Source organism: Hippichthys cyanospilos, chromosome 19 (assembly GCF_059441005.1).
Source record: "Hippichthys cyanospilos isolate Australia breed blue-spotted pipefish chromosome 19, RoL_Hcya_1.0, whole genome shotgun sequence".
Lineage (NCBI taxonomy): Eukaryota > Metazoa > Chordata > Actinopteri > Syngnathiformes > Syngnathidae > Hippichthys > Hippichthys cyanospilos.
In genome coordinates this window covers 6,337,976-6,365,746 of record NC_142387.1, presented here as the reverse complement: position 1 = coordinate 6,365,746, position 27,771 = coordinate 6,337,976, and the positions used below count along the sequence as shown (strand labels likewise).

Genomic DNA, 27,771 nt, shown 5'->3' with positions numbered 1-27,771 from the left:
TTTTATTATTTTTTTTTTTTATTTAAAATAGCAATCTAAATAATTAACAATCAAAAATCATTACTGATGAATTTAAAAATGCATTTTTGATTAAACAATGTACCGGAAGACAAAATACCTGTAAGCAACTTATTTAGTCAGTTTGCATTACTGTGTATTCCTCCTTCGATAACTGCAAGATGAACTGTAAGTGGGATTTTTCGAATCCTTCATTCTGGACCCTCAACTCTTAAGCATCCTGAGGGCATCTGAGGTTAGTAGTGTCACTTTATTTCAGTTGCTAACATAAGTGATGCTGTTCAAGACAGGGATGTCCCGCTGGCTGTGGGGTCCATAAACAAAGCCAAGTCAACTTGGTTACGACCTCTTTAATGGTAAGGATACAAGACAGGTGTGAGATGGACAAAAAAAGTGTTCAAGGTAAAAAAAAAAAAAAAAAAAAGGGTGAAATAAGGTGAAATGAAAAACACTTTCAGGGAATAAAAAAGATTAATAGAAAAATGTGTTAAGTGAACCCTAACTATTCAAGGTTTGCCATTCACAAAAAGCTGAGTGGCTATTAAAACGCTCAAGCATATGAAAGCTGTTTATTTTGAAGGGTCATATCAAATGAGCCTGAAATGATAGTAAAGTGATTTTGATCCTTCGTTTAAGGGATTACATAATATAGTTCAAGCTATTCATAGACAATTATGAACATTTTAAGGGGTTGGTGTGAATCATGGCTTTCGATTCGTAAAAACTAATTATGAAATAATCATGCAATCAAATAATCAGTTGACTGTTTTTGTCGATTAATCAATAAACTGGATTGAAAAAGAAAAGTTTCAATTTACAAATCTACTTTAAAAAATGACATTCCAATTGACAAAGTACAAATAATTTGAATTATTTTGCTCATTTAATCTGTAAGGTCAGAAAATTGGCAAAAATGTTGATCATTGTTTTCCAAAGTAAAAGATGTTTGTGAATGCCTTATTTTGAGTCAGCACAATATTAATCAGTCCAATTTCAGAGAAAACTGAAGAAATGTGATATTTACAGTTGGGAGATTGAATTTAACTATTTTATTTTTTCTATCACTATCGATGAATTTGAATATTGATTTGTTATCGATTAATCGTTGCACCTCTAGTTTGAAGTTATTTTAATTCATCACAATGGTAACCAGTCTGCTTTTGCAGACTAAAGGACTACAGAAATCTGAGACTATTTCCACTCGAGACACTGAAAATATAAGGTCTTTGAATGATTAAACAATTACCAAAAAAAGTAATCAATTAATTTAGTAAAATATTATTGTAAAAACAAATGTAAACAAGCATTTTTGCTACCTTCGCCAACATTCAAAAATGTTCGCTCTCAGTTGGATAGTAGCTCTGACTTCTCACCATATTCGTGAGATTACCCTTTCATCATATGCAGTCACAGCAAAATGTAAAATAAAAAAGTAAAATAATGCCAGATCTCAGTGGAGTATCTAACAAATAAGATATATAAAACAAAGATATATCATGGTTTTACCAAAAAGAAGATTTTGAACTAAAAAAAAAAAAAAAAAAACTGAGGCAAGACAAAATGGATTTAACGGTTATATTGATGACCAGGCCAAGCTTTCTGTCTTCTCTCACAGTGGTTGCAGTAATGTCAACAGGAGTTGTGATTAGAAACCAGAGTCCTCTGCTTGCACTTTCTCAATAATTTACAAGCTCCCTATAATACATGCCACTGCTGCAACGGCCCATCTGCTGGCTGGGGCCACAAGTGACGTGGGAATACAAGCTCCTGACATAAACACGCACAAGATAAACACTCACAGGCCCACAAATCAGTTCTGGGGCCCCTGACGATGGGGTCTGTTCAAGTGCAGTGGTTTAGTTAGCCTGTAATCCTCGGCTAACTAACCACCAATAATCCATTGTCTTATGATGAGGGCTATAACCATCTAACAAGATCTTACCAATTATATATACAGTAAGATTGCCTTTTGAGGTACATAATAAAAAGTGAGTATACTGTATTGTTCCAATGTAAAAAAAAAAAAAAACCACAAAGGACTTTATGGAAAAGAAAAATCCAAAGTTGTAAGATTTCTTGCTTTGCCTTGTTACTTTCCTTCAATAAGAGGTTTTACCCTTGACAATTTGCTCCAAGAACTAATCTAGGAAACCTGTGCCACAAAAATAAACACAAAGCCGAAAACATTTTCGAAAGTGTTTTCTCCTGATAGTGAATCTATACAATGCTGGCAGATATTAGGACATTTTTTAAAAAACAACTTTGTGTTGTTTGTAACAGGAGACGGGAGCAACAATTGGCACTAGAAAAAATCGTCAAGGTGTTATCCCGCGACATGCTGCTCGGGACAACTTCAAAGTAAAAGCGCACCGAGGCATGCATGTCCATGTGTTATTTGGTAAACTCAGGATTATTTTGAAATTGGCAATCTCTCTAAATTTCTGCCGTGTTTTACTGTCGTGCAGAGCAGTAACAATTGTTGCTGTGATTGGCTTGACATTTTTTTTTGTGTATACTAATAAGCTTATTAGAGATTTTTTTTTTTTTTTTTAACTAAGGTACTTGAATTACTCTAAAAGAGCCCCCTAACCCTTTTCTAAACACACTTCCTGGCAATGGCAGAATCCCAAGATTGCAGAAGAGATAGGAAGTTATCAGTAGATATCCTCAGTCAAAGAGGACTTAGAAAAAAAAAAAGTAAACTGGCTTCCTTGAGCCAGTTATCAGTTATCAGAATAATCTTAAAGAAGCTAGAGATACGAATGTGAAGCAGCTTTTGAGGAGGACTGCTGAGTTTTGCTTATAAGCTTGTTGTGTCAAAGTGAGAAAAATGTATTGCTTACCAAAAGTTGATTTTCTATAGCTGTACAAAAAAAAAACATTAGTGACTATCTGAGGTGTCTGCTTTTTTTAGGGTGCTCTTTCATCATGCAGATACAAGTCATTTCCGCACTTTTGCTTCGATGTTGGAGTAATAACACACCATGTATTATCAAACAACATTATGGAAGGGGGGGTGATATCACAGAATGGAAAATGCACAAGTTTCTGAGCTTTTTAAAACTTAACTCCACCACGGCAACACACAATACCATGTGTTCTGTGGAGTAATTATCTATTTAAAAAAAAATGCAACAGAGTGAAATCCCGAGTCTGGAATATTGCCAGGGATTGGAATAGCAGCAGCTCCTGTGGACTTGAGGTAAATAAACCAGCGGAGAACATAATTAATGCTGCCAAGGAAAGGACATCCTTTATTCTTGTCATGTTTATCTCAGTGCAGCACCTGTGAGCAAGACAGGGGATTGGTGTACTTTTTTATTGTGATCATTTATCATTAATAATACATTCCCAAGCAAGGGTGTTTGTACGTGGGCTTTCACAAATACACACAAAATAGGTGTCCTCCCAAACCCTAGACCATAATAATGCTCGTGAAAACTCAGCTACCCCTAGAGAAATGGACTGAAAAGACAGATGCTATGCACATTATTTTCAATTCGGTTGCTGGTGTAAATAAACTACTAAAGACATATTGATAATATTTTTTTGATGCTTGTTTAACAAAAAATTGAAATAGAGGTTGACAACTCATCTTTTACTAAATTAAGATTTTTTTTTTTTTTTTGGTAATCCAATTGTTTGGAGACCTACGATTCAACTGTTCAATTGCTCAGAATTTCGAGTCTCTCGACTTGAAATATACTCAGATTCCTTAAGTCCTCTATTAAAGCACTAATTATCATTGTGTTCAATCAAAAGAAAACACTTGCAAATATGTGCTTTTACTTTGTAGTATATTAGTATGTTTAGAATATTACTTTTTTGACAACTCATTAAAAAAAATTTGGCATCATCAACAAAAAATAAATAAATAAAATATTTTTTTCTGTGAGGGATGAAAATGATAATGTATCTAATTCATCTATTATTCGACAAAATACTCAAAAGATTAATCAACAATTAAAATCATTGTTAGTTGTAGAGCTGAAATGAGTCCAAGTAATTTGCATAACTGTTTAAAAAAATATTTGAGATTTTTTTTTTCTCTCCCTGGAAATACACCTAGTAGCAGTACATGTCAAAAAATATTTCAATGCAATCGCATCAACAATTGTTAAAGTTGTGCCTGACATAAAACACGCCTGAAACATGCTGAGAAGCCAACTTCAAAGTAAACTTCAGTTAAGTGCTAAATAATATATGAGAATGAAAGCTTTGGTACAATTGTGTTTTGAAGTTGTTCCCAGCGGCGTGTTGCCACGTTACAGCTTGATTAGTCTTTCTACAGCACTCGTTGCTCCAACTCCTGATACAAACAACACAATGTCGTTCTGAAAATCACATTGAATCACCAATTCAAGGTGACAACAAACGACTTAATTACACTGACATTGACATTTGGCACCTGCTATCAGTGTTAACTGGCGGCTCGGGCTTCATGTATAGCATCGAGCATAAATAGCACCACCGCTAGCTAAAAGGCGCTGGAGTGATCTACATAGGCTGGTGTGATAGACATGAGTGACTCTGCACACTTGGATGCTGACAAACTGATACAGTTACTATTCCTAATGATCACTTTTTAACAAACCATACTGACACAAATGCGCTGTGTCAGCAAGTAAATTATCTTTTCGACCAAAATGTATGTTCCAATCAACCAAAGTAGTGTGCTGCTAAGCAAAGTTCAAAATTTAAGATAAAAAAAGGTTAATCATCAAAAATGATCAAAGGTCATGTATAATTATGTGGAAATGTATTATTTGGCCTTTTGTGCTTGTATACATTTTTCCACCCAGGGAAAAATAAAAATGCCAGTCGTAAGCCCAGGTAAATATCAGGAAAGGCAAAACATTTGCCAAAATCAAATAAGCGAATCAAACCTATCACTTCCAATCAGATTGGTCGCCATCTGGGTTAAGAATGACTGCCATCAGGGTGTCGGTGGAAATTTGAAAGTGAATATTTAGGTAAAAGGATGGTGAGTTATAAAATTGTCAGCCAGGAGGCTGAGAAGAAGACTAAACATGGTAGTAGTTAGTAGGAGAGAAGAGGATGCAGTAGACAGGCTAAGATGGAGGCATTTGATTCACTGTGGCGACCCATGAAGGGAAAAGCAAAAAAGGAGAAGACGACATGATACTGTATTTGAGTCAAATGTTCTGGGGGATATCCAAACACCAAAAACACTCAATAATTGCAGCCCCCTTTAATTGCAGCAATACATTAAAAAAAAAAAAAATCATGATAGAGCCACCTAATTGAATAATGTGCCTGGGCATTAATTGTTGATATTAGTAGTGTTAATAGTAAAACCAAAGATGCAAAAACTATGACCAGGAAGAACCAGTATGATCCATTTTCACCGGTCAGTAATGTATTGTCAAGATACAATCTCCTTAGAAAGATAATTTCATCATGCTGCCAACCGCCAACATAGCATAAAGTATTTGTTCGTTAAGAATTATGGGTAAAATCATAGGACTGGTGGGAGGGGACGCCACCTAAAGTGCACTATTCGTGTGGGTACGTGTGTGCGCACATGTGTGGGCGGAAGCGAGCCCCACCACCCATGTGGAAGTTGATACTGCTGTCAGTAGGTGGCTGTCTATTTCTAGTGGCAGCCTGGTGGGCAGAAACACGTGGTAACGTCTTTGCTTCCTTTCGTGACACATTATTTTCCATCCAAGTGTATGAATGCAAAGCTAAAGCTTGTGCTCTCCTTCAAAGTGGCATCAATAATTGGATAAGACTGTATAACATACAAGGATAATTTCACACACTATAAAAAAAAAACAATAAAATGTTTATCTACTACCGTAACTTATTGCTGTATTTTATGCACAGTGAATTAACATCTTGATAAAGACTTTTAGAATCTTTTTTCACACTTGTTAATTTCATCCCCTCAAAATTAAATGAGTCATACTCGCATAAGAAATCTCAATTTAATATCTTACTGAAGTTCAGGAATTTTAGAAACTAATGTGTCTTCATTCTGTACAACACCTGCAAATTTGGCACTGGACATGCTGGGGAGTCAAAGATTAAGCTAAATTCCAGCTTCTAAAATAAAAATCCTTCAAATCTTCCCATTATTATTTTTCCAAGAGATAGAAAAAGGCATCTGGCTCGTGGAAATAAAAGGCTACAAAGATCATGTCAGAATAAGAGCACTGCACGCTCAACTATTGTGACACATAGGGACAAACACAGAAAATTTCCCTGTAGTAGCGGTTTAAAAAAAAAAAACAACAACAAAAAAATAAATAAATATATAATAAATATATATAAATAAATAATATATAAATAAATAAATAATACCTTTTTGTTTTCTCACTAACCAACATTTTTAATATGCTTTCACAAGTGCTAATATATATATATATATATATATATATATATATATATATATATATATATATATATATATATATATAAAATCCCCAGAAAAAAAAATGCAAAACATGCATTGAAGCCTTTCCCTCTTTCTTACTTCCTCATACAACAAAAGAACCCCCTGTTGCGTAATACGAAATGGTGAAAGCAAGACTGCAACGAAAGTCTAGCTTTTTTTTATATATATATTTTATATATATATTTTTTAAAATATTTTTTTAACCATGTCTGTTTCCCAATCAAAAAAAAAAAATCATTTTCAGATGAATCATAAAGGTGTTAGCACCGGCAAACTTCAATTGGCAATAGTTCGTCCACCATGTTGTCCGTTCGAAAAAAAAAATCCGGAAGATACACACTGAAGAAAATCTGTTCCGCGTGGACTCCATGCGGAGGGGAGTGGTTGCCAAAATAACGTCTTTTGACGTGCGGAATTCACGGAAGCTTCAACCTTAAACCAAGCTTTACACTTGAAGACAGGATAAAACTGTTATTTCCCCTTTATGCTATGCAGTCCATCTACTGATGAATCACAGCGTTTCACCCATCTTCTTTAAAGCCAGATTATTTTGAGAAAGTAGTGCAGCTGTAGGTGTTCTATAATCACTACTCTGTGTTTTGGGCCCCAGGGTTGTCCTACGCTCAGTGGAGATTCAAACTCATCACACCCCCTCTTACTCTCTCGTGTGCTAACATTTTCTGTCAATGTGTTACACAAGATAAATCATCCCAGTGTACTATTAATGTGAAACCATGAGTTGTGTGAATGTATAGCAGTCATTTGACATAACAGTGAACGAAGAGGAACAATTGCAGTAGATTCAAGGAAAAGAAGACTTTGTCTTTTCTTATCTTAAAGTGCAAAAAAAAAAACCTCCCTCACACGTTTGAGTAATCAATTAACATGTGTCTTTGTTGCGGGGTACAGGATCAGCCAAAACATCATGTGGAAATGGACAAGATAGAAGATCTATGTGCGTACCTACTTATGTCACGTGCATGCATGTGTTTGTCTCTCACCAGACCAAGAACATGTTTGTCCAGTGTTCACTGGTGGCCTCATCATCCAAAACAATTACAATGACATCCTCAGTCCGCCGGTGCCAACAACTACTGCATCACCTGGTCCTTCTCCTCAACAGTGCGAGGGATTAGGTATGACATACTGGACAGAAACTCATTGTGTCTGGGTTGTGGGGACAATTTTGGTGAAACCGACAAGTTCAGACCTCTTTCTTGAGGCTCAAGACTTGCTTTTAGGGTTAGGGTTATAGGTTTGAATTTGATTTTGGTATGTGATTTTGTATATGTGCCTTTGTTTTTTTGCGACATGTTGGAGACCAAATCAGTCTGTTTTACCGTCTTTGTGAGAACTTCTTGCACTTGTGGGGACCATTTAGGTGGACCTCACTAGTTTAAAACAATTTTGAACATTAAGACTATCTTTTAGGATAGGTTTGAATTGCATTTTGGTTGAGGTTAGGGTAAGGGTTCAGCAATTATGCGTGATGATTAAGGTTGAAGTAAAACAAAAAGAATCACATTTGTAGCACTTTAGAAAAGCAGAAAAGCAAAATAATTAACGGAGCTGATTATGTTTCCAAATTGCTTAAAAATCCACCACATATCATACTTGGGTAGTGAAGCAGTAGTTTCAACTAGGTGGCCTAAAACATTTTAACATTCCCCCACTGGCTGTTTTGTCAGTCGATTTTTCCATGTTGCAATGTTGCATATGGTACATGTAAATGTTTTTTTTTTTTAGCAATATCTGTGTGTTTTTTTGCCCTTAAAATAGATAAACTGTAAATAATAAAATATAAGTATATTGTCTTAACCCTGATATTTTTCCACCATTCTGACGTGCTGAAAATATTGTGATTGGGCCTGATTTTCAATCATATGATGTTCTCAGTCAGAGCCAAGCTTCAGTTTAGTAAATTCCTGGTTCATTCATGTTCATACCAGTACAATCATATTAATTCCTAAACAATTTTTTTCAATTCAATTTGCAACCCTGTTAGTATAATAATTATGTGTCATGTGTCGAGCCATAAACTGAGGCAAAAATGTTCTAGTGCCCAGAACTAAATGTGCCGCTAAGGAAATAGGAAATGCACACACATAATACAAAATACTCAATTTTTTAAGCATTACTAACAACTCTTAATTACTGTATGTGGAATGATGCTCGAATTTCTGCGGTAATAATGAACTACACGTCATGCAGCAATACAGGCAGCCCATACCAAAGAGAGAAGTCAAGATGAGGCAGTGTGCATGTACATATTCGACAAGAAAGCCCGGAGCAAAGTGTGTAATCAGTCAGCATGCATTACACGATGTCTTTAAAAAGTGTGAGTGTGGACTGCAGAAGGGCTGTGTTAAAATTGCACTGATGTCGCGAGAGTGTCCTCGCTGTATGTGAAGCTGCATGTTGAGTTGAAGACCGTGAATCGCAGCCTTCAATGACAGATGCTTCCGCTTCACCCAATGCAGCACAGCATGATACTGGCAATAATTGCGGAAAGAGTGTATGTTTGTGTGTTAACCTGCACATTTGCGTCTTTTATACGGGGTTTAATTCATTGAGTGGATTACAGTTGGATTACTTAAAATGGTTTTCTGGTTTGGTGAGGCCTGAGGGAGGGATTTTAGCCAGTTCCATCAAATTACACATTGGGATTGTTGAAATGTAGCCATTGACAACCTGTTATCTAAGTCTGGAAGGTCAGTCGGCCGCCAGAGTCCTGTTTTAGACTGAAACGTCCTCGCTTCTTCAATCACATTGCACTCAACTCATCTCCGGTGTTTACTACTCACATCTTTCCTCTACTACTTTCTTTGCTTCATGCTGCGGAGTTTTCTCAGCCTCTCCAAGCATATCTCTTTGATGGGCTGTTGAATCACTAATATTTGTCTTGAGAAACTGAGGTGTTTTCCTGTTATCCTTCCTTCCTTCCTTTTTTCTCTTTTACCTCTGATGTCTTTTCTTCAAGTCACTGGCACTTTCTTGCTTATTTTTTTAAATCTAATTTGTCTTCCGCACTCTATGGCTCAGTAGTCTGTGTCATTGTTTTGACTCATGACTCAGTAACCAGAATGATGATTCCGCCTTGAGTTGTCTCTACGGACCACAGGGAAGACTTGCCCCTTTGGATTTAATTCATTGTTGCAAACATCTCTCTGTTAGATTTCGAATTAATTTAGCTTTCTCTCACCATGGCTGATCATCTACTTTTGACAAAAATAAAGAAAGCCTTTTCATAGCCATTAACAACCTGTACATTTGTAAGGTAGTTAACTTGCACCTGGCTTACACTGATTTTGCTGACAAATGCATGCATTACACATTTTTGGCTCCAAACATGAACACTAAAACATACCCACGACACCCTATTTCCAGTTGTTTCCAAGTACTACCCCTCTAATAAATAGCAACACACAATGACCCATGTGTGTGAGTGAGTGTGTGTGTATATATATTATATTTTCCCAGCAGCCGAATAATTTATTGTAAACGATTGTTTTTTTAATTATTTTTACAAATAAAAAGCTTTTAACTTGGACTATATAAAGGCTTGTTTTTCCTTGATGGGCTTATTGAGCTGTTTGAAAACAAGTGGACAAAAGCCATAATTGGCTTTTTTAAGTCAGGCAGGGTTAAATACTCTCATTTGCAGAAAGTATAGTGCCTACTTCAATCATACTGTCTTTTGTGACGCGATTAGAAGCCAAAGCAATTCTTACCATCATGGTTAGGGTTGCCCAGTGTCCATGGCTCATCAGAATCAAAGTGTGTATCTCCTCCAATTCCTGGCCCTGGGAAGTAGGCATGGGCTAGGAAGCCACCCTCACCATCAAATGGTGAGCTGTCACCATGGAAACCTGAGGCAAAGATGATTGTGATGTCCACGTCTTTCTTGGTTCGCTCCAGTTCACTGTACGGCACAGCTTCGAAGCGCAGCGGTGTCACGTTTTGCCAAACGTCAAAGGCTCGCCGGATGGCATCATGGGTCTCCTCAGCACCAACTTTGGGTGTCACGTTCTTTATGCTGGAGAAATACAACACACAAAGTGGAAAAGCGACATACTGTAAGGTTTTGCAAGGAGGAAGCTTCTAAACTGCTAATTCACAATAGGATCAAACATAACCCTCTGCAATCTATGCTTGCTTCCACAGAAGTTGATGACGCGATTTGTGAGCGAGGGCAGCTGAGTCCATCCGGCCAGCTCTGATGTGTTGCAGGTGTGGAGAGGATTGGGCAATTTTCTACCTCGCAAATCTACTTTCTAATTAAGGCTTATCAACAGCCCACTGCCTTCTGAAAGCCCGAGTCTGGTTAGTCATGGAGGGAAAACCTCTCTCTGATTCCTACGCTTTGAAAATATTTGTCATGGTCTTAAAATTTAGTTTCACTCTGGTTTGGTTGCCAATGGCTTATGAGAAAATATGACTGCCTGCTGTTGCAGCTGAACAGGACTCAAATATCGATTCTTTAAAATGGTATTTTAAAAGCTGCCGTGTTGGGTTTTACAACAGACAGCATGACCAACAACTGCTGTAACTTAATTAAGAATGAAAGTTGGCTCAGCTGATTCCAAAACCACATGTGCATCCCATTTGAAGCTGGAAAAAAAAAAAAAGTCATTTCTAAAACAAGCAGCTGCAAATTGGCAAATGAAAGCATTCAACCCCTTCTAAGGCCATATCAAATATTTAACTCCATGTTGTGAGGTGATAATTACTCTGGATGCTTCTCATGCGCTATAATAGTAGTTGCATGCAGGGAAAACAGTCGGGATGCCAAAACTAATTAGGGCCTCCCAACAGCACATACTGTATGCGGCTATGTGGAAACGAGCACACACTGGGCGGCCATGCATTAATTATGCCTTTTCAAATCCCAGCTTTGTTTTTTAATGATTATTTAACGAGTTTGAAAGCGAAAGATGGATATTTTAAGGGGGTTGACATGACCGAGACGAAAGCTGGAATCAAACCAACAGCGCAGCAGATTGAGACAGCTGGAAGGGCATTAAAGATTCAGTTGCAGAAACGTGTCTTTCCATTTTGGGGTGTGATTTAACTCCATGAGCTGTAAAACTGTATTGATTGACTGTTTATTCAGTGTTTTTTTTTTTTCCATCTAAATTGGGTCTTTTACAACTTTGTATGTGATGTGTGAGGTGTTGTGACCTATACTTTTTTTTTCATGCGAAACAAAAGGTATGGCTAATGAACTTTATTGTTTTAAAGTAAGCCTTGTTTTATCAAGCAGCACAAATGAGTGCGGAGCTATTTTTCTAAAGTTTTGTTTTCATCATCAAAAATTGAGGACGATCCAAAATAACTGTTTTGAATTGCATGTCTTTTTGAAACTCTACCTTTGGAAGTACTAACAAGAGTACTTCAGTAGATAAGGGGTTTAATTAGTAGATACCCTAAATGAGATTCTAAATTCAGCTTTTGGGGATATTCTGTATTTTCTTGGTATAATAACATAAATTTCAATGATCAGTTGAAGTTCCTATTTAGCGTATTTATGCAGTATAGGCTTTAAAAAAAATATAAATTTTGTGGAGTTACTTTTTAATGCTCTTTTATTTATTCATTTATTTATGTATTTATTTTAGTATTTAAGCGATTAAAAGGTTTTCATATTTTTTGCAAAACCTATCATGCCTGTCTTTGTGCTGGTGACTCCTTGAAATTTGTTTGCTTAGTTAGCAGAGATCAGATGCCACACGAAGTATAGAGAACTGCGTTAACTGTTTTTTTTTTTTTTTATGTTTTAATTTTTTTTTTACATTAATCACAAAAGTTAACACTTTAACTTGACAGAACAAATCTATTTATTTGTTTATTTAATTCATTAATTTAGGAGTCACCTAATACTTAACATTTTAGATTTTTTGGGTTTCATATCTTGTTTTAAGACTTTCCCTATGAGAAGATTTAACCTGACATACAAGAAAAAAGTGCACAGAATGGTAAACAGAGTAACATTTTTGTCTAGTTTTGTTCATGTATTAATTCATTTATTTCAGCAGCCTAACTAATTATTTTCTGAGTTGTTCAAGCCATTCCATATGGAAGGGTTTAACCGTACATGCAAAAAAAAAAGAAACGTCACATGTTAGTAAACATCAATTTAAGTGGATAAACCTCATATATTCAAAATTAAATCCTCAATATTACAATATTAAAAATTCAAAAACAATTGATTGATTTCATCATATTTACTTATAAAATCTGTCCTGGTCTGGTCAGGCCAGTGTCAGTGAACTTTGGCCGGTACAGCCAGCAGGCCATGCATGCGGGATACTGTTTGACAGAGATTTGCCCCTTGCAAAATCTCTATATGACACAATAGTGGGAGGGAAGGACAGAAAGGTTCCCGTTCATGAAGTATATTTTGTAATATGAAGCCAAATATCAAGAAAGGAAAAAAGCTACTGTCTTTCATTTATTTTGTCATTTTTCTTTTGTAGATTTGCCATTCTGAAATTATGTGGTGATACAACTGTACTGTGCTGCTTCTGCTTGGTGTCAAAGCCTTTCCCACTGTCAAAGGTAGCAGAGGAAATGGAATTCACCGCATTCCCGACATCCATTGCAGCAGTTTGACAGCTCGAGGCAAAGCTGACTAAGTCAAGCACACAGCCATATGCGAATATGCGCACAAGAGCAAATACACTCTCAAAATCCTTCGATCCCATTACATAACCATAATCTATCCCAAAATTTCCACAAGGGGTTCTCTTCCACTTCTTTAAACGCAGCATTCAGCAGCTAGTTCGCTTTACTTCCTTCTGCCCTTTCATTTCCATGTCTACGCTTGCACCCTTTACCCAGATTGATCGTTTGCCTCATTTGTGATGCTGTGTCATGAGCTCAAGGAAGCCAAACGTCCCAAGAATCTTACTGAACTGCAACGGTATTGTAAATTAATGAAGAGATATTTATGAAGAAATTGAAGAAAATCCAAAGGGTTCAGATTGGTTTTCCTCTCCTACTGTAGAAAGAGTGTGAGCAGTTCTGCCATAAATTATAAACGGCCCCAAAACAGCTGCATGTCTAATTCAATATTAGCCACGCATTTATCCTCAAAGTAGAGAAAAAGAATAGCTATTAAGGATTGTCACATAAAACATAATGCCAGAGAGCAAGCCATTTTGAAGTAGCACAAAACTAAATCTTATCTTAAAGCAACACTGAACTGATGTCGACCTTAATGTTTTCCAGTTTCCTCAGTCACAAGTTTCCTCAAGTTCACAATATCCACTACAATCAGATGTTCTTTTGTGCTTAATCAAAAGTGCAGAAGGGAATTTGTATATGGAGAGATGTGAGAGGGACTCACCTGTATGTGATATGTTTATGTTGCCACTTTTGTCCCGTTAGGGCGTACCGCCGTTTCCTGACGCTGAATTTTGATACACCTGCTATCTGGTCAGGAACACCACATCTGGGCTTCTTCATCCATCTGCAGGAGACAGCAAACAAGTGATGTAGCCAATGTTTAGCTATTAAGGATAGGAGAAAAACAAAAAGTGTGTTGGAATGAACATTTGATTAAATTTGACGAGGAATTATAGCAGTGTTTTGTTTAAAAATCCCGAACGGTAGAAGAGATAAAGCTAGCGATCCACATTGCAAGTACAAAAATTGAGTTTGCCTCTTCAAGTTGCATTAATCCAAAATCAGTTTAAAAAAAAATGGCAGAATTCTGAATGAATACCTGGCAGACTATTATATAAATAATATTAAATGGTGTATTATTTATGTATTAGAAAAGAGAATGTGTGAATATACAACACAAAAAGCTTTTATTTTGAGGGCTAAACACAACATGCACGTCTTTTGCAACTCACACTCTCCTCCAGTCCGCATTATCTAATCGATACACATTTTAAAATCAAAGGGCACCTCACCTTAGTGTGTTACTGCTGCATAGAGAGAAGCAATGGGGAAATAGAAAAAAAACAGGCACACCGTTAGCTGATCACATTTCACCCTGTTTCAGTCCATTGGTTAGATAGCAGTCACTCGGCTGGCGGACACATTACCACGTTACAGTTCAGTGGCCAAATTGAGCTCATTGCCATTTGTAGCACGGATGGTATTTCAGCTTTTGCTGGGGACAAATGTCAGCGAACACTGTCTTAGTTACGTGCAGGTAAAAAGTCATCTTAAGAAGTGTCAAGGATCGATGACAACTTTCAAAAGAAGACTTGTTCATGTTACAATAACCAATTTGATTTCAAACAGCACATGTAATAGTGTTTTTTGGACATAGAAAGGCTCAAAATACGTGGTTTCTTATTGTTTCTTGCAACATACATTTTGGACTTTGCATCTCATGGAACCACACGGAATTGCTAAACTAAGAATCAACAAGCTTTTAGTTTGAAGCAGTTCCTAATATTTGCTTCACTCGTTCTTGTGACACCTTAATCCCAAATTATTGCCATCACATTGCATAACCAACAACATCAACACACCAACATAAAAAAAAATGCAAAGATCCAAAGAAACCACTTGTTAGTAACAATATGAAGGGCACAAGTCTCTGCTAACTGTTGGAGTTAGTGGAGGCCAGACACTTGATGCATTCAAATGCAATCGGAAATTTCAAACAAAAAAAGGCAAATGATGCATTAAAGATAAATAACGATAATAATAAAATAAGTAAATGTTAATAATGCCATTAAACAATTGTTTATTTAGGTGTCGCTAGAGAATTTATGATTAATATGCAAGAATAAAATGGTCCACTAAATTAGAAAGTTGCTCCTCAAATTAAGTAAATGATTTGCAAAACTGCTGTGCAAGATAAAATACAACATTTCAAGCCCTGTATGTTATTATGCTGAAAGGAGGACTTTTTTACAGACTATTTTAAAATGTATAACCTGTTGTCTTTTAATGTCAAGTGTGTAGAATCTTGACACAAACTCTGTAAAAAAATTCATGACAAATCAAAACTCCCCAAACCAACAAACATATTCTTGAATAATTGCAGGCATATGCAGCTGCAGAGTTTTGTCTGCTTGCATTTGAAAATAATCATGTTCTTCTTTTCCAAAAAAAAAACAAAACGTTGGCAATTTGTCTTGATCCAAAAACTAAAGTGTCTTTTCAATCTTAGCAGTGTTTCCGTGGTGATGTAGCTAATTTGGAGATATTTTCTAAACATGTCGAACTCACTCTATGGTTGTGCTGTCCAGAGTTCCTGTAACATTGAGGCCGTAGTGGCGCTGCATGGCAGCGATAGCAGACTGCATGACTCGGGAAGAACGCAGCACTGACATTCTGGGGTCTGCAGGAGGGAGGTAGCCATACCTTTGGAGCCATGTCTATGAACAAAGAAACACACATTTGGGAGGGTAGAGAGAGGAGAAATTACACACCATAGTCTGGTTAAGGACTTTTGAATTCAGAGGTTAATTGAGGTTAATAGCTTGGTTATTGAACAATGGGCTTATTCACTCATGTGCAGAGAAAAAGTCATAATTGTTTTGCTTAATAGCAAAAACAGAATGCCATAAAAAGACAAATTATCATCTTTAGTTTACATTAACATGGCAGAAATGTGTGCATTGAAAAACATTAAAAGCGGTTTATTTGCTTTCTTATCTTTGGGAATGAATTTCAAATAAACAGACAAAGTCAGGTTAACAGTTAAATGTCCCCTTACATCTCAACCTTTTTCAATTATATATCCTGTGAAATATTTTTAGCCAAGGTCCCCCTAACTAGAGCAAAGCAATTTTGGAGGAGAAAGAAAAAAAAAAGGACTTAAAACAGACTCCTGTACTGGGAGCAAATGTCAGCAGAAGAAACTTTGGAACTAAGGACCAGGTGTATTTTTTCATAGTATAAAATCAAGAAAATCTGCTTTACTCCTAGCTTGTTTGTCAGCAAATTACATCACTAACGACAATGTACATCTTTGTAAAACTTAACGAAGTATAGGCATACACATTTTGCAAACAACAGTCATTATAACACCATTTTTTAATGTAAGAGTTACTTGATGTTCCAGTTATTTAGCTCTTAATTGGAAAACAAAGATTACTGTTCTAGATTTGCTGATACCTGCATCCCACGTACCACCAATTGTTACACATAGCTCCATATAGGAACCAGTCTTACATCATTTATTGTGGACTTGTGCCACAGCTTTGAAAGAGTCCTAATAAATTGGTCAGTAACAGTTATGAATAAATAAATATTGATTTTTACACTCCACATCCCATCAGTATAAGATCAGAAAAAAACAGAGCAGTTGGCTCTTTTGCAGAGCATATTCATAATAGACGGGGGAAAAAATGAATCTATGTCAGGTTTACAGAGCAGAATGCAATCTTTTATCGTGTTGTTTGGCTTGTCAGGAAAAGAAATTGCCATAATAGAGCTCTCAGTGTCGCTATAAAATCCTGCCAAAGGGAATCACTGCTCAGATCTTGGGAGGAAGGGGGTCGGTTGGGCTTTCCCACGGAAGAGCTTTAGGGATTTGGCTAGTCCCAGACGCTCTGTATTCCTCATCATCAAAACAGTAAGCAGAAAAGCTGATGTCTGCATTTTGTGACACAAATGAAACCCACCGATAAACAAGAAAAAAACCCATACATTGTACATATTTGAAGTGTGGAGATATGAAAACATGAACATGCCAACTGAGACTGCGAATCAAAACCGTAATAAATTGTTATGTAGCACATTTCTCTCACTTATCCTTCATGCTGCAGAGCTCTTTAGTAAAATATCAGTATTATTCCATAATAGGTCATAATATCATTTGGCTCAGCTGTTTTCTGGTACAACAGAAGGAATTTAGTTCTTTTTTAGATTGAAGAGAAAAAGGTCATACACTGGAAAAGATCAATATTGCCTCAATTTATTCACATGGCTCAAAAGCATTACAGTCTTCCCATAAGGCTCAAATATGGGTAATTATTTCCATTGCTCTCAGATCTCATTTTGTACCATCACTCTGGTCTCTACTGCTATTCATTTTACTTCTAATGCATGGTTTCTCTTTTCTCGTCCTGTAATCATCCGTTCTTCCTTTGCGTCTCCTCTTTGAAAATCACAGCCCCATTTGGCTTTTCCTTTACCACTGCCTTGGTGAAATCTCATGAGGCAGAAAAAAAAGGCATAGCACATCTAATCAGACAAAAAAAGAAACACACAAGGTTGTTTCTTTTTTCATAGCTATATTTTAATAATGAATCCATTCATCCATTTTCTAACCCTATTAAATTGCTCAGGGTTGGAAGTTGTAGTGGACGCTTAACGTAGCTAACGCTGGACAAAAGGTCAAACAATACACTTGTCACTCATTGGCTATTGTAGGTGGGTGAGAGACAAGCCTACTCACATCGTGCTCAAAAGACAGCATGTGTACTACTTCACAGCCAATTGGATAATATTAACTGACATTTAAACTGGCTTAAGATGTAGTGTAAAATACCTGACATATGTCTTCCCCTGCTGGTAAAACTTTCATGTTATTATTTTAATAAGTAAACTGCTTTTTGTCAAGGTTATATGTTGTGGCACCAACTCAAGTTGTTAGGGATTATTTCGAGCTTTAACTGTGGAAATCTAGCACATTCCGTTCATGTGTTGACAAAACAAAAGCACACTAAATCATAGTTTTTACATTAATAGCAATTTTTGGAATATACTGTAGTACAATCATCTAGTTGCAATCTCTGAACCTGAATCATAATGATGTAAGGTAAACGGAAGAGGCAAACAAAAAAGAATGAAAAGAATGGGAGCATATGTCAGGAGGACGATACGAGGGATTGATACAAGCTTCAATGCAATGTGTGGAATATTCATATTGTGTTGCTGGTAAACAAGACGTAAAAGTGGCTGCCTCCGGCTTCTATGATTTAAAGACTCATTTCGACATGAAGAAGCACGCCGAAAATGAAGCCGTCTCAAAGACCTAAAAATCAATGGGTGCTCATTTTGCTGCTAAAAAACAACCGAAAATGTTCTGCAAAAGAATTGATGCTTTGCCATTTCATCGCAGAGCACAATATATATATATATATATATATATATATATATATATATATATATATATATATATATATATATATATATATATATATATATATACACACACACACACACACACACACACACACACACACACACAGTTATTTACAATATATGTGTGAATAACATTATTAATACTATTTAAAGTATTATTTTAACTACAATGAGCAAGTTCAATACAAATTTTGGCTTAATTGTTTATGTTAAAAATTACATGGCGCAAGGTTTTGTGTGTTTTGTGAGGAAAAATATGGCAGTTAGTAAGGCCGCAGAGCGTTGGAGGTTTACGGGTATGTAATAGCGGCCCCACATATCAATAATCAAGCATCGAGTCCAAGGATATTTGACTTAATCAGGCCCAAGGTTGCATTTCTTTTTCCAGCCTTTATCCCCATCTGTGTTCCTTATTAGTTTGTTCAGCTCATTCTTTTATTATTTCCCCTGTTGTACGTCTTTCATCGATTCACTCTCTGTGCCGATTTGAGGATCCCTTAAAGAAGTCGGCCGGAGCTTGACAGCCTTAGCCAATGAAATGGAAATTCCTCTGCACTCTTATCTATAGAAATGCTATGAGACACAAGTCACAAACAAACCCAAGTAGATACATTGACTAGCGTAAGTCAGTTCAAGTCAAGTCCCGAGCTTGGTCACCTTATTAAAAATGTCTTTCATACATTATCTGTTCTTCATAAAGTCAGAAAACCAATACCCTCCAAAAACCCAGGCGATTCTTTTGTGTGCACTGTAATTAAAATTGGTTTTTGGTCTATGTAAGATAAGAAGACCTTTATTGTCCCCAAGGGGAAATTTGTCTGAGGCAAAGTGCACTAGTCCACAGCAGCGTTTAAAACTGACAAGTAAAACAAGCATACACACATCAGCATAGCAGCATGGTACAATCAGTGCAAGGAATGGACAACTCTGGCATGTTCGTAGAAATTCCTTTGTCTTGCTTTGAAAACAAAATTCCGATTATACACAAGAAGAAGAATAAAATGTATATGAGCACAGAGGCTTGTTTTTTTAACTTTATCCTTCTAAGTAGTACTCATTCAGGCTACCCTACTAAGCTCTCGTGTGCTCAGTAGAGAACATCCTACCTGGCCTTTCCAATGATGTTTCATGGGTTTGGGTGGTTTGCAATCAACTTTGCTGTTTTTGTTGAGACCAAATAGTGAATGCAACAAACTTGAATAGACTGGATCTCGGCCGTAAATGGTTAAATAAAGACTGTATTGGCCAATGTTTCTAACTTGTATGCACATATAACACCATTTAATGTATTACAGCTTTGAAATAACTTCAGTCTGGGTATAAATCAAAACTTGTTTTGATGTATCTCAATCTAAATCCATTCCAAAACTCTTCATTCAATCTTTAACAGCCTATTTCAAAGCACATTGGCAAGTCATACATCATGCACAGCTTGAGAGCTAACGCCTGTAAGGTGCATTAAATAATTTTAAATGTTTAAATGTTAGAAACCACATATTTTCCAAGCTATGCCTTGTCGTGGACAAGGAGACTTGACATAGTCACAGCAACAACTGCAATAAGCCAATTTAGACACTTATGGTAGTCTGAACTTGGGTCGCAGACTCAAATGCTGCATTTGAAGATGATGGGAATTCAGATGTATCCCACTAAGATTTTCCCAATCCCGCCCTTAAAGAAAGCTTTCGAGGTGAACATAAACAACAAAGATGGCTGATAGTGATGTTTTTTTTTTTTTTGAAGTCTCTGTCCTTTTATTTTCGACTGTAAATTGAATGTAAAGGGGTGTTTATGAAGAATGTTCCTAGTTAGATGGAAAATTTAGACATTTAACATTCTTTGAATGCAATATGACAAAAGTAAACAACAAAGAGGCATTTGGCAAAAAGAAGACTCACAACAGATCACTTTTTCTCAAAAGGTAAGCGAAGCAAAAATATACGTGACAAATAAGATGCATAAATTGCATATTTGATGAATAGCTGTCAAGACACGGACGTTCCATAAGGGTTGTAGTAACGCATAAGGCCTGATGATGGCATTTAGCAAAAAGATTGCAGCATCTTAAGTGCTTCCCTGCTTTAACATACATACCGTCTTCTAGGTCTGAGTGATATATCGAGTTTCTGGATTAATTAGAAGAGAATGGAATTCCATAGAATAGTTTGGAATGCCTTTATTGTAATCGTATATCTCAGGGGTGGGCAATTCTGGTCGTCGAGGGCTGGTATCCTGCATGTTTTCCAGTTTTCTCCCTCAAAAACACCTGATTCAAATGATTAGGATTATTTTCAGAGCTTGTTGATGAGCTAATGGTTTGAATCGGGTGTGCTGGGGAGAGAAAACTGGAAAACATGCAGGAATTGCCCACCCCGGTATAGCTGGTATACAATGAATTTGGTAATGCCTTATCCGAATAGCTTTGTTTGTATCTTAAGTGATACAGGTTGCAATATTTATCTTTAAGAATGCTGAAAAAAAATTTCAGTTTGGAATTCAACTACTATCAATCCCATTCAATGTTCTATAACGCTACCTTTGTTTACAGAGGTTTTCCATTCAAATACAATAATTATGCACTTAATTGAAAGAGGGATTTGTGTGCATTGATTGCAAGCAAGAATACAAGTAAAACTTGTTTTGAAAGTAATTTTTACTTATTTTCTTTAAAAAATATGAGGGGGATAAATCTGTAAAAAATAGGAAGGGGGGGGGGGGGGGGGGCTAAAATTTTATTTGTAGGCAAATTCACCCAGTCCTACCATCTACTGTACTGTTTCAAACAAGGTTATCATTTGCCTTATCGTTATCACTAGGTTTAGTGTTGCATTTCTGAGTTATCGACACCTGCTTTCACACCATTGAGAAGCAAAATTCAGTATGGATTTGCTAAGAGTTAAGCCTTGCCTCATTTTTCTGTATTTCCACCTGGACTGTTTTTTATACTGAGCTTATGGTTTGAAAAATAATCACACATCACGTCTATACAGAAAACCACAAAAAAAGCACAAAAACAAACTGTAGATTAAACTGCCAACAAGAGTAAAAAAATACATGGCTTTACATTGTCATCTTGCTTAATGCTTCAAAAACACTAAGATCTCAAGTAGCAGGAAAATATTCAGGTTCAAAAGAAGGGCAGGGTACTGTACTGACAAACACTCAGATTCTACATTGCTTCCAGGAGCTTGACAAAAAGTACTGAGCTGATGTGAACCAACTCTTCCTCTCAAGCTCAGACAACACCTGACAAGCAGAAGATGGCCTAATAAGGATGATGGGTGCCATCAAAAGGCCAACATGTAACGCGACTGAATTACTCCATTATGGATGAGGCGTACTGTATGTCAGGGAGCCCAGCTGGCATAGCAACGCATTCAGAGCATGTGGCAACTGTTGATGTTGTCACTTCCGACAGATCAGCTGACATCAGTCTGGTCCCTCAGGTCACAGGGACATCAAGTGATGTTTTGCTTCAGCCCACATGTGAGAGTGAGTTAAGGACATGACAGCTGAACTTATCTGAATATATGATAGGAATAAAGTGGCTGAAATTGTAAAAAATAAATGACAAGCTTCCCTAGAGGTTTAAGAATGCAGTTGTTGTGTGAGATGGGAAAGTATGGGCCGCAGACCCTTTTCATGTAAAATCTAGGTCAGACTTTACATTATCAGAATGCTTTTAGCCAGTTAAACACTAAGTCAAGCCAAGTCAAATTGAGTGGCCCCCGAAATTAATCTGTTCCGGGGATGGGATCGTAAAGGCAAAATAGTCTTATGGTGGGCAATAGAAACCTATGGTGATTAGCTAATGCGTATAAAACCCAGGGTAAAAAGATCAAAATTGTATATACAGTACATATTAGAAATTGGTAACAAAATAGTGTATATATATATATATATATATATATATATATATATATATATATATATATATATATATATATAAAGGATTTGTTTTCCTTTAAGTAACATGACTTGAGTTTGTTATGGCCACATTCCCTAGCGACAGCAGCCTAGCCAAGCCTAGTCTAGCCTAGTCTTCTTCATATTTCTTGATTATTTCCATCTTCTTTTCCATACTAATCATCTGCTTACTTCTCCCTTTAACATCACGAGCAATCCTGGGACCCCTGGCTAACCAATTAAAGTTTGAATTAGGCACTAAAATGCATAGGGTTAGGGTTAGAAGTACTAATGTGATATTCATACAATACATGACCTCTGTGTTGTATAGACACAGCAGACCCTTAAAATTTCTGAAAATTTTATTCGGGAAAAAATGTATTCGGTAAAACTATACAAATATAGTGACACAGAATTTGAGTTGTCCTCCTGCCATCTTAAAAAAACATTATAATCTGTCGTTGATAACTGATCATGTGTCCTCAATTGACATTTAGGTCCAGTTCAAGAAAATGCTATGAGCCAATGTAATTAATCATAATTTTTTCCCTATTTTTTCCCTAGCTTCTGAGAACTGTTTTGTTTTTTAAAACCTTTTTTTTCTAAGATTTCATTGCTTGAAGAGAGTGTCAGCTGATGTGCATTCCTGACTGTACCAATGTGGCTAGAACTAGAGAACCACTTTACAAAAACACTGTTTATCTATTTGGCTGCTATTTTTAACATTTAATGACCGCTCTTGTAAGTTGTAACTATTTTACAATAATGTGACTTAGCAAAATTAGTTCCTGTTAAGAGAAAGACAACATTGTTTAAAATAAATACCTTAATAAAGGATGATGAGGTTAAGAGAAAATAATACATTTTACAAACGCTGTGAAGGTTTCATTGGTGTTGTAAATCTAAATGAATAATAAAGTGATTGTCCAGAAAAGCAGCGTGGTACCACATACTAACAACAACAATGGTGTTTCTCTTCAAAATAAAAAGCATTTGATTGTTTTAGTTCAAAACGCTGCTAGTTGTGCAAATGTAAAACTGAGAAATAAAATTAAAACAGGTATTAAATTAGTACAGTATGTGATTATTAACTCACCATCCCAAAAAATCTTTACGGTGTTCATGATTATTTCTATATTTTAGTGTGGATAGTTTTTTTTTCTTCATATTTATTCTACTTCATAAGAACTGTAAGGGCCATCTTTATACTTTTTATGATTTGTTATTTTGAGTTTATGATGCTTTTCAGTGGATTTACCAACACATTTGGATACTGGGAGGTAAGCATGCTCTTAGTACAGGTGAGCCACTGGAACATAACCCCAGCCAAATAGCAAAGCCTGCCAGATCTGACCACTTTAAAGTATTCATCACACCAACAACCACTGGTGAGTGTGCCAGGGTTGTCACGGAAACCACAGCCTTCCTGCCCACACCAGTGACCGCAAACCCACACGTAAACATAAAATCTAACTGCTCTATCCTCCTGAAATCACTTTTAAAGAGCCAACAAGACTTTAAACAAAACTACAGCTGAAAATTGGGATGTGATGCAATGTGGGCATTGTCATTTTTAAAACTAGAAATTCACCTTCTTGTGACCCAGTACAAACACACACACACACACACGTGCACACACACACACAGAAAATACTTAATGCATGCCATGCTTACCTCAGTGGCCCCATTAGGACAAAATGTCACAAAAATGTCACCCACAAATGTCACAGTCTGATCCGACATACTGATCAGTTGGTGGAGCCTTTTGGGAGGTAGCATATTCTTCTGGGGCTTTCTTTAGGATTTGAACTAAAGCCAGTTTGATCTAAGACTGAGAAAAAAATAAAATTAAATTAAAAAAATATATATATATAATCGCAGGTCTAGTTCCCATTAACTTATATTATATGGGGGGGGGGGGGGGGGGTTACGTCATAAGAAGTGTGAGGGCCATCTTTATCCATTTTATGATCTGTTATTTTGAGTTTATTATTGTTTTCAGAAGATTTACTGACACATTTGGATACTGGGAAGTAAGTACATGGGGAGGTTGCCATGTCAGTTATAGCTACAGACAATGGTAAATGCAGCTGTCCTTAATTTTAAAAAATGGTCTAATTCTTATGCATTGTCCCTTTAAACGATTAATCCATTTATATTGCATTTTTAACAAACAAGCAATAATGGCTCACCTGTTAAATGCACCATGATTGATCGGTCCCTACCTGAGACTTCAGCACACACACAAAATATAAATAGATAAAACTTTTAACTGCTATAAAAATGGCTAATAACTAGCTATCCCACAATTAAGTAATTACTACCTATTGTAAATATGTCTTGTAAAGGACCCACTTTACATTTTACAAAATGTCAATTTCTTGATATAGCTCTTTTTCCAAACTATGATTTTTAAAATTAGGAATTTATCGAATTAATTCGATTTATTGCCCTGCCCTACCTACACCCAAAAACTCTGGCACTCAACACACATTATGGACATACAAGTGCAAGCCCATGTGTGACACTGATGGCATCATCTCATGTTTCAGGAGTGTGGCATGGTAAATTGTTATCCGCTCAGTAAACAGTGACACAAACAAAAGATTAAAAACTAACATAACTGCTGGAGGGGGAACTGGTCTGCGTGTCAAACTGATGCTATGAATCATTAAGATCAACACAGGTGTTGTACATGTCTCTAGGTGATACATATGCGGCCGACAGACTGACAAAGACACCCCTGTGGCAACGAAATCTGCTCTCATACACAAGCCAAATGACATACAACATAAAAACATCTAGGCCAAAATAAGACAAAATTGCTAGGGCTTTGTTTAACAACATTTTAGGATTATATTTGATAGCATTTAAAGAAAGCCCTGCAACAAATTTTATCTTAAGGGAGAAACAAAGGCACACGTATTGTATGCAAGTTGAAATCCATTATTCACATTCCACGACAAGCGTAAGCCTACCAAGTACCAACTGGTAACATGAACTGTGTGTGACAAGGAGACTACTATTACCAGAGTAGTAACAAAAAACGCTCTTACTGTGTATGGAGTATAGGAAACAAAAAATATTATTGATGTGATAAAACAATGCTTTACTTCCCTTTCTGCGGGTACATCAGTAATAACCGGATTGGAAATATATTGCGATTTTAAAAGTCACTGTTACTTAAAACCGGTAAGTTTCTTCTTTTTTTCTTTTTCTTTATGCCACGTTGTCTGCAACTACAGTGTGCAGCTCTCATTGTGTATCACATGTGAGTCCTCCTCTGCTGCAGCTGCCAATCACATTGCCCATTTCCTAAATTGGGGGCTTTAGTATCTGTATAGTAAGTGTGGAAAATCATGATTATCAACAGTCATTTTGGACATTACAATTTTAATTGGAGTAGTAAACACAATGAAAGAAATGCTTAAATGTTTTATTAAAAACGACTCAGTGTGGTCAATATGTAGATGATCATTTAAAGTGATTTTAAACTTAAACTTAATATTCCTAGCTTGCGCATAACTTGCTTAAACGTCAAAATTAACTCAAACCCAAAGACATATTTTTGCATAACTTTCATGAGTCTAGCCATTCAATCCCAGGTATTTATTTATGTATTGATTTATTTATTCGTTTATTTATTGTCAAGTATTAGGGGAAAGGAGTGTTGGTTATTAAATTAGTTAAGTAGTTAGTAAGTATTGTAAAAAATGTCTTGTAAACAACTCGTTCTGCATTCTACCACTTTTGCAAAACATCAATTTCACGATGTAGCTACCAGCTAATTTTGAGTTCTTCAATTTTATAAATGACAAACTCATCAAATTAATTCAATGTATTGCCCAGCCCGAAAGCTTGTCTTTGTCTATTGCCCTTTCATCAATTTTAATCACCTTCTTGACGTCAAACCTGGTTTAATTAAGTCGTTCATCCATCTGAGAAAGGATGTGTTAACATATGGTAGTGCAGGGAGTACTAGAAACTACAAAGCACATTTTCTCTGACCATGCAACTTTGTCATGTCTCTAGTGGTTACACTGATTCTGATCCAAACGTGGAGTGTGACAGGATGTAAGATTGCACCTGCTGCCTGTGTAAATTACTGACTGTGAAAAGCAATGCGATGCTTACAAATCATTTTGTATAGTCGTAATATACGGAATTTCATTGGATATTTCTTGTATTAAAATATACGTATTCAACTAAACTTGATTGCAAAACTAAAAGAGAACAAAGCCCGTTATTTGTCCTTATGAACAACATTAAACATGAGAAAACATTTGGGAGCAGAAACAAAAGTTAGTACTTTATTTCATGAGTTGCCTTTAAATTCATGTAAAATTAAGGATATTAACCCTATATAAGGATATATACAATTTTTGTCACGGATCATATTTCACATTCACCTGCCTGCTGGATTCAAAGGAACTCTTTATTTTATTGTCACAGCGCAATGAAAATGTCTCTCCTGAAATGTTTATAAGTACGCAGAAAGCTGTTCCCTGACATCGTGACTGATGGCTTCAAAGTTTAAATGGTGAATATTTAAAAGCACTCATGACGTGATGTGATTTGGCATGTTGCTTGGTTAATCAAGACGGGTGTTGTCAAACTTGCATTAAAATCTAATTACCTTTAAGCGCAACAATGACAAGATTACGGTCAATCGTGCCGCTAATAATATTTCTACATGATGTCAACGCGTTGCCATTACATAAGCACCAACTGCTATTAGCAGAGTAATTACCTCATTCACTTGTAGCCGAGTTAAAATGAATTTTGATTTGTATAGCAGTCCATGGCAGTGGATGAATTAACTTATTAATTGACATCAAAGTATAAATGGGTGTTTTGACGTCTATTGACGTCAATGGTATTGAATGAGTTAACTGTGATATATGTGTTTGTTTGTGTATGTGTGTGTGTTTTGAGAAAGTTCTGAGTCAAAATGTGCTGCTTTCACGAATAAATGATATATGAGTTCAAACGACTCCGCAAGAATAATACTTTTTGAAATATCAACTGAAGAATCAAGATGTTTGCCCGATGGTCGAAGCTATTTGTCAAATGTATAGACTAGTAGTACTACTAGTAATACTACTTTCATTGAGAAAGATGCTTACATGTTTATCACATTTTTCATCATATAATTTGTTTTTAGAAAGCATTGTTTTGGTTTAAATGAGTATAACTTTTTTTGTGCCATTTTTGACCCAAATTTGGGGCCCCAATTTCCATGCTATTCAATATACAATTTTTCAGACTAATACCAGAATGATTACTCAACTCTTTGGTAGTTGACTAGTACCGAAACCAAGTATAGGTATCCATGAGTGTTTTTGGTACACAAAATTTCACTCCCA

At 36.2% G+C, this 27,771-nt stretch overlaps 1 protein-coding gene across 3 annotated transcripts in view; it reads right to left on the bottom strand.

Moving 5' to 3' along the window:
- mmp16a (matrix metallopeptidase 16a (membrane-inserted)) overlaps positions 1-27,771 on the bottom strand; it is a 58,128-nt gene that overhangs the window by 24,233 nt on the left and 6,124 nt on the right. For 2 of the 3 annotated variants that reach the window (XM_088401764.1, XM_088401766.1), the window contains 4 exons: positions 15,635-15,783; positions 14,359-14,373; positions 13,788-13,910; positions 10,171-10,475 (listed from right to left, as the gene is read on the bottom strand). In XM_088401764.1, the coding sequence (XP_088257890.1) occupies positions 10,171-10,475; positions 13,788-13,910; positions 14,359-14,373; positions 15,635-15,783 (592 nt within the window). The remainder of the gene's footprint in view (positions 1-10,170; positions 10,476-13,787; positions 13,911-14,358; positions 14,374-15,634; positions 15,784-27,771) is intronic. The other variant, XM_088401765.1, reaches the window with a different exon arrangement.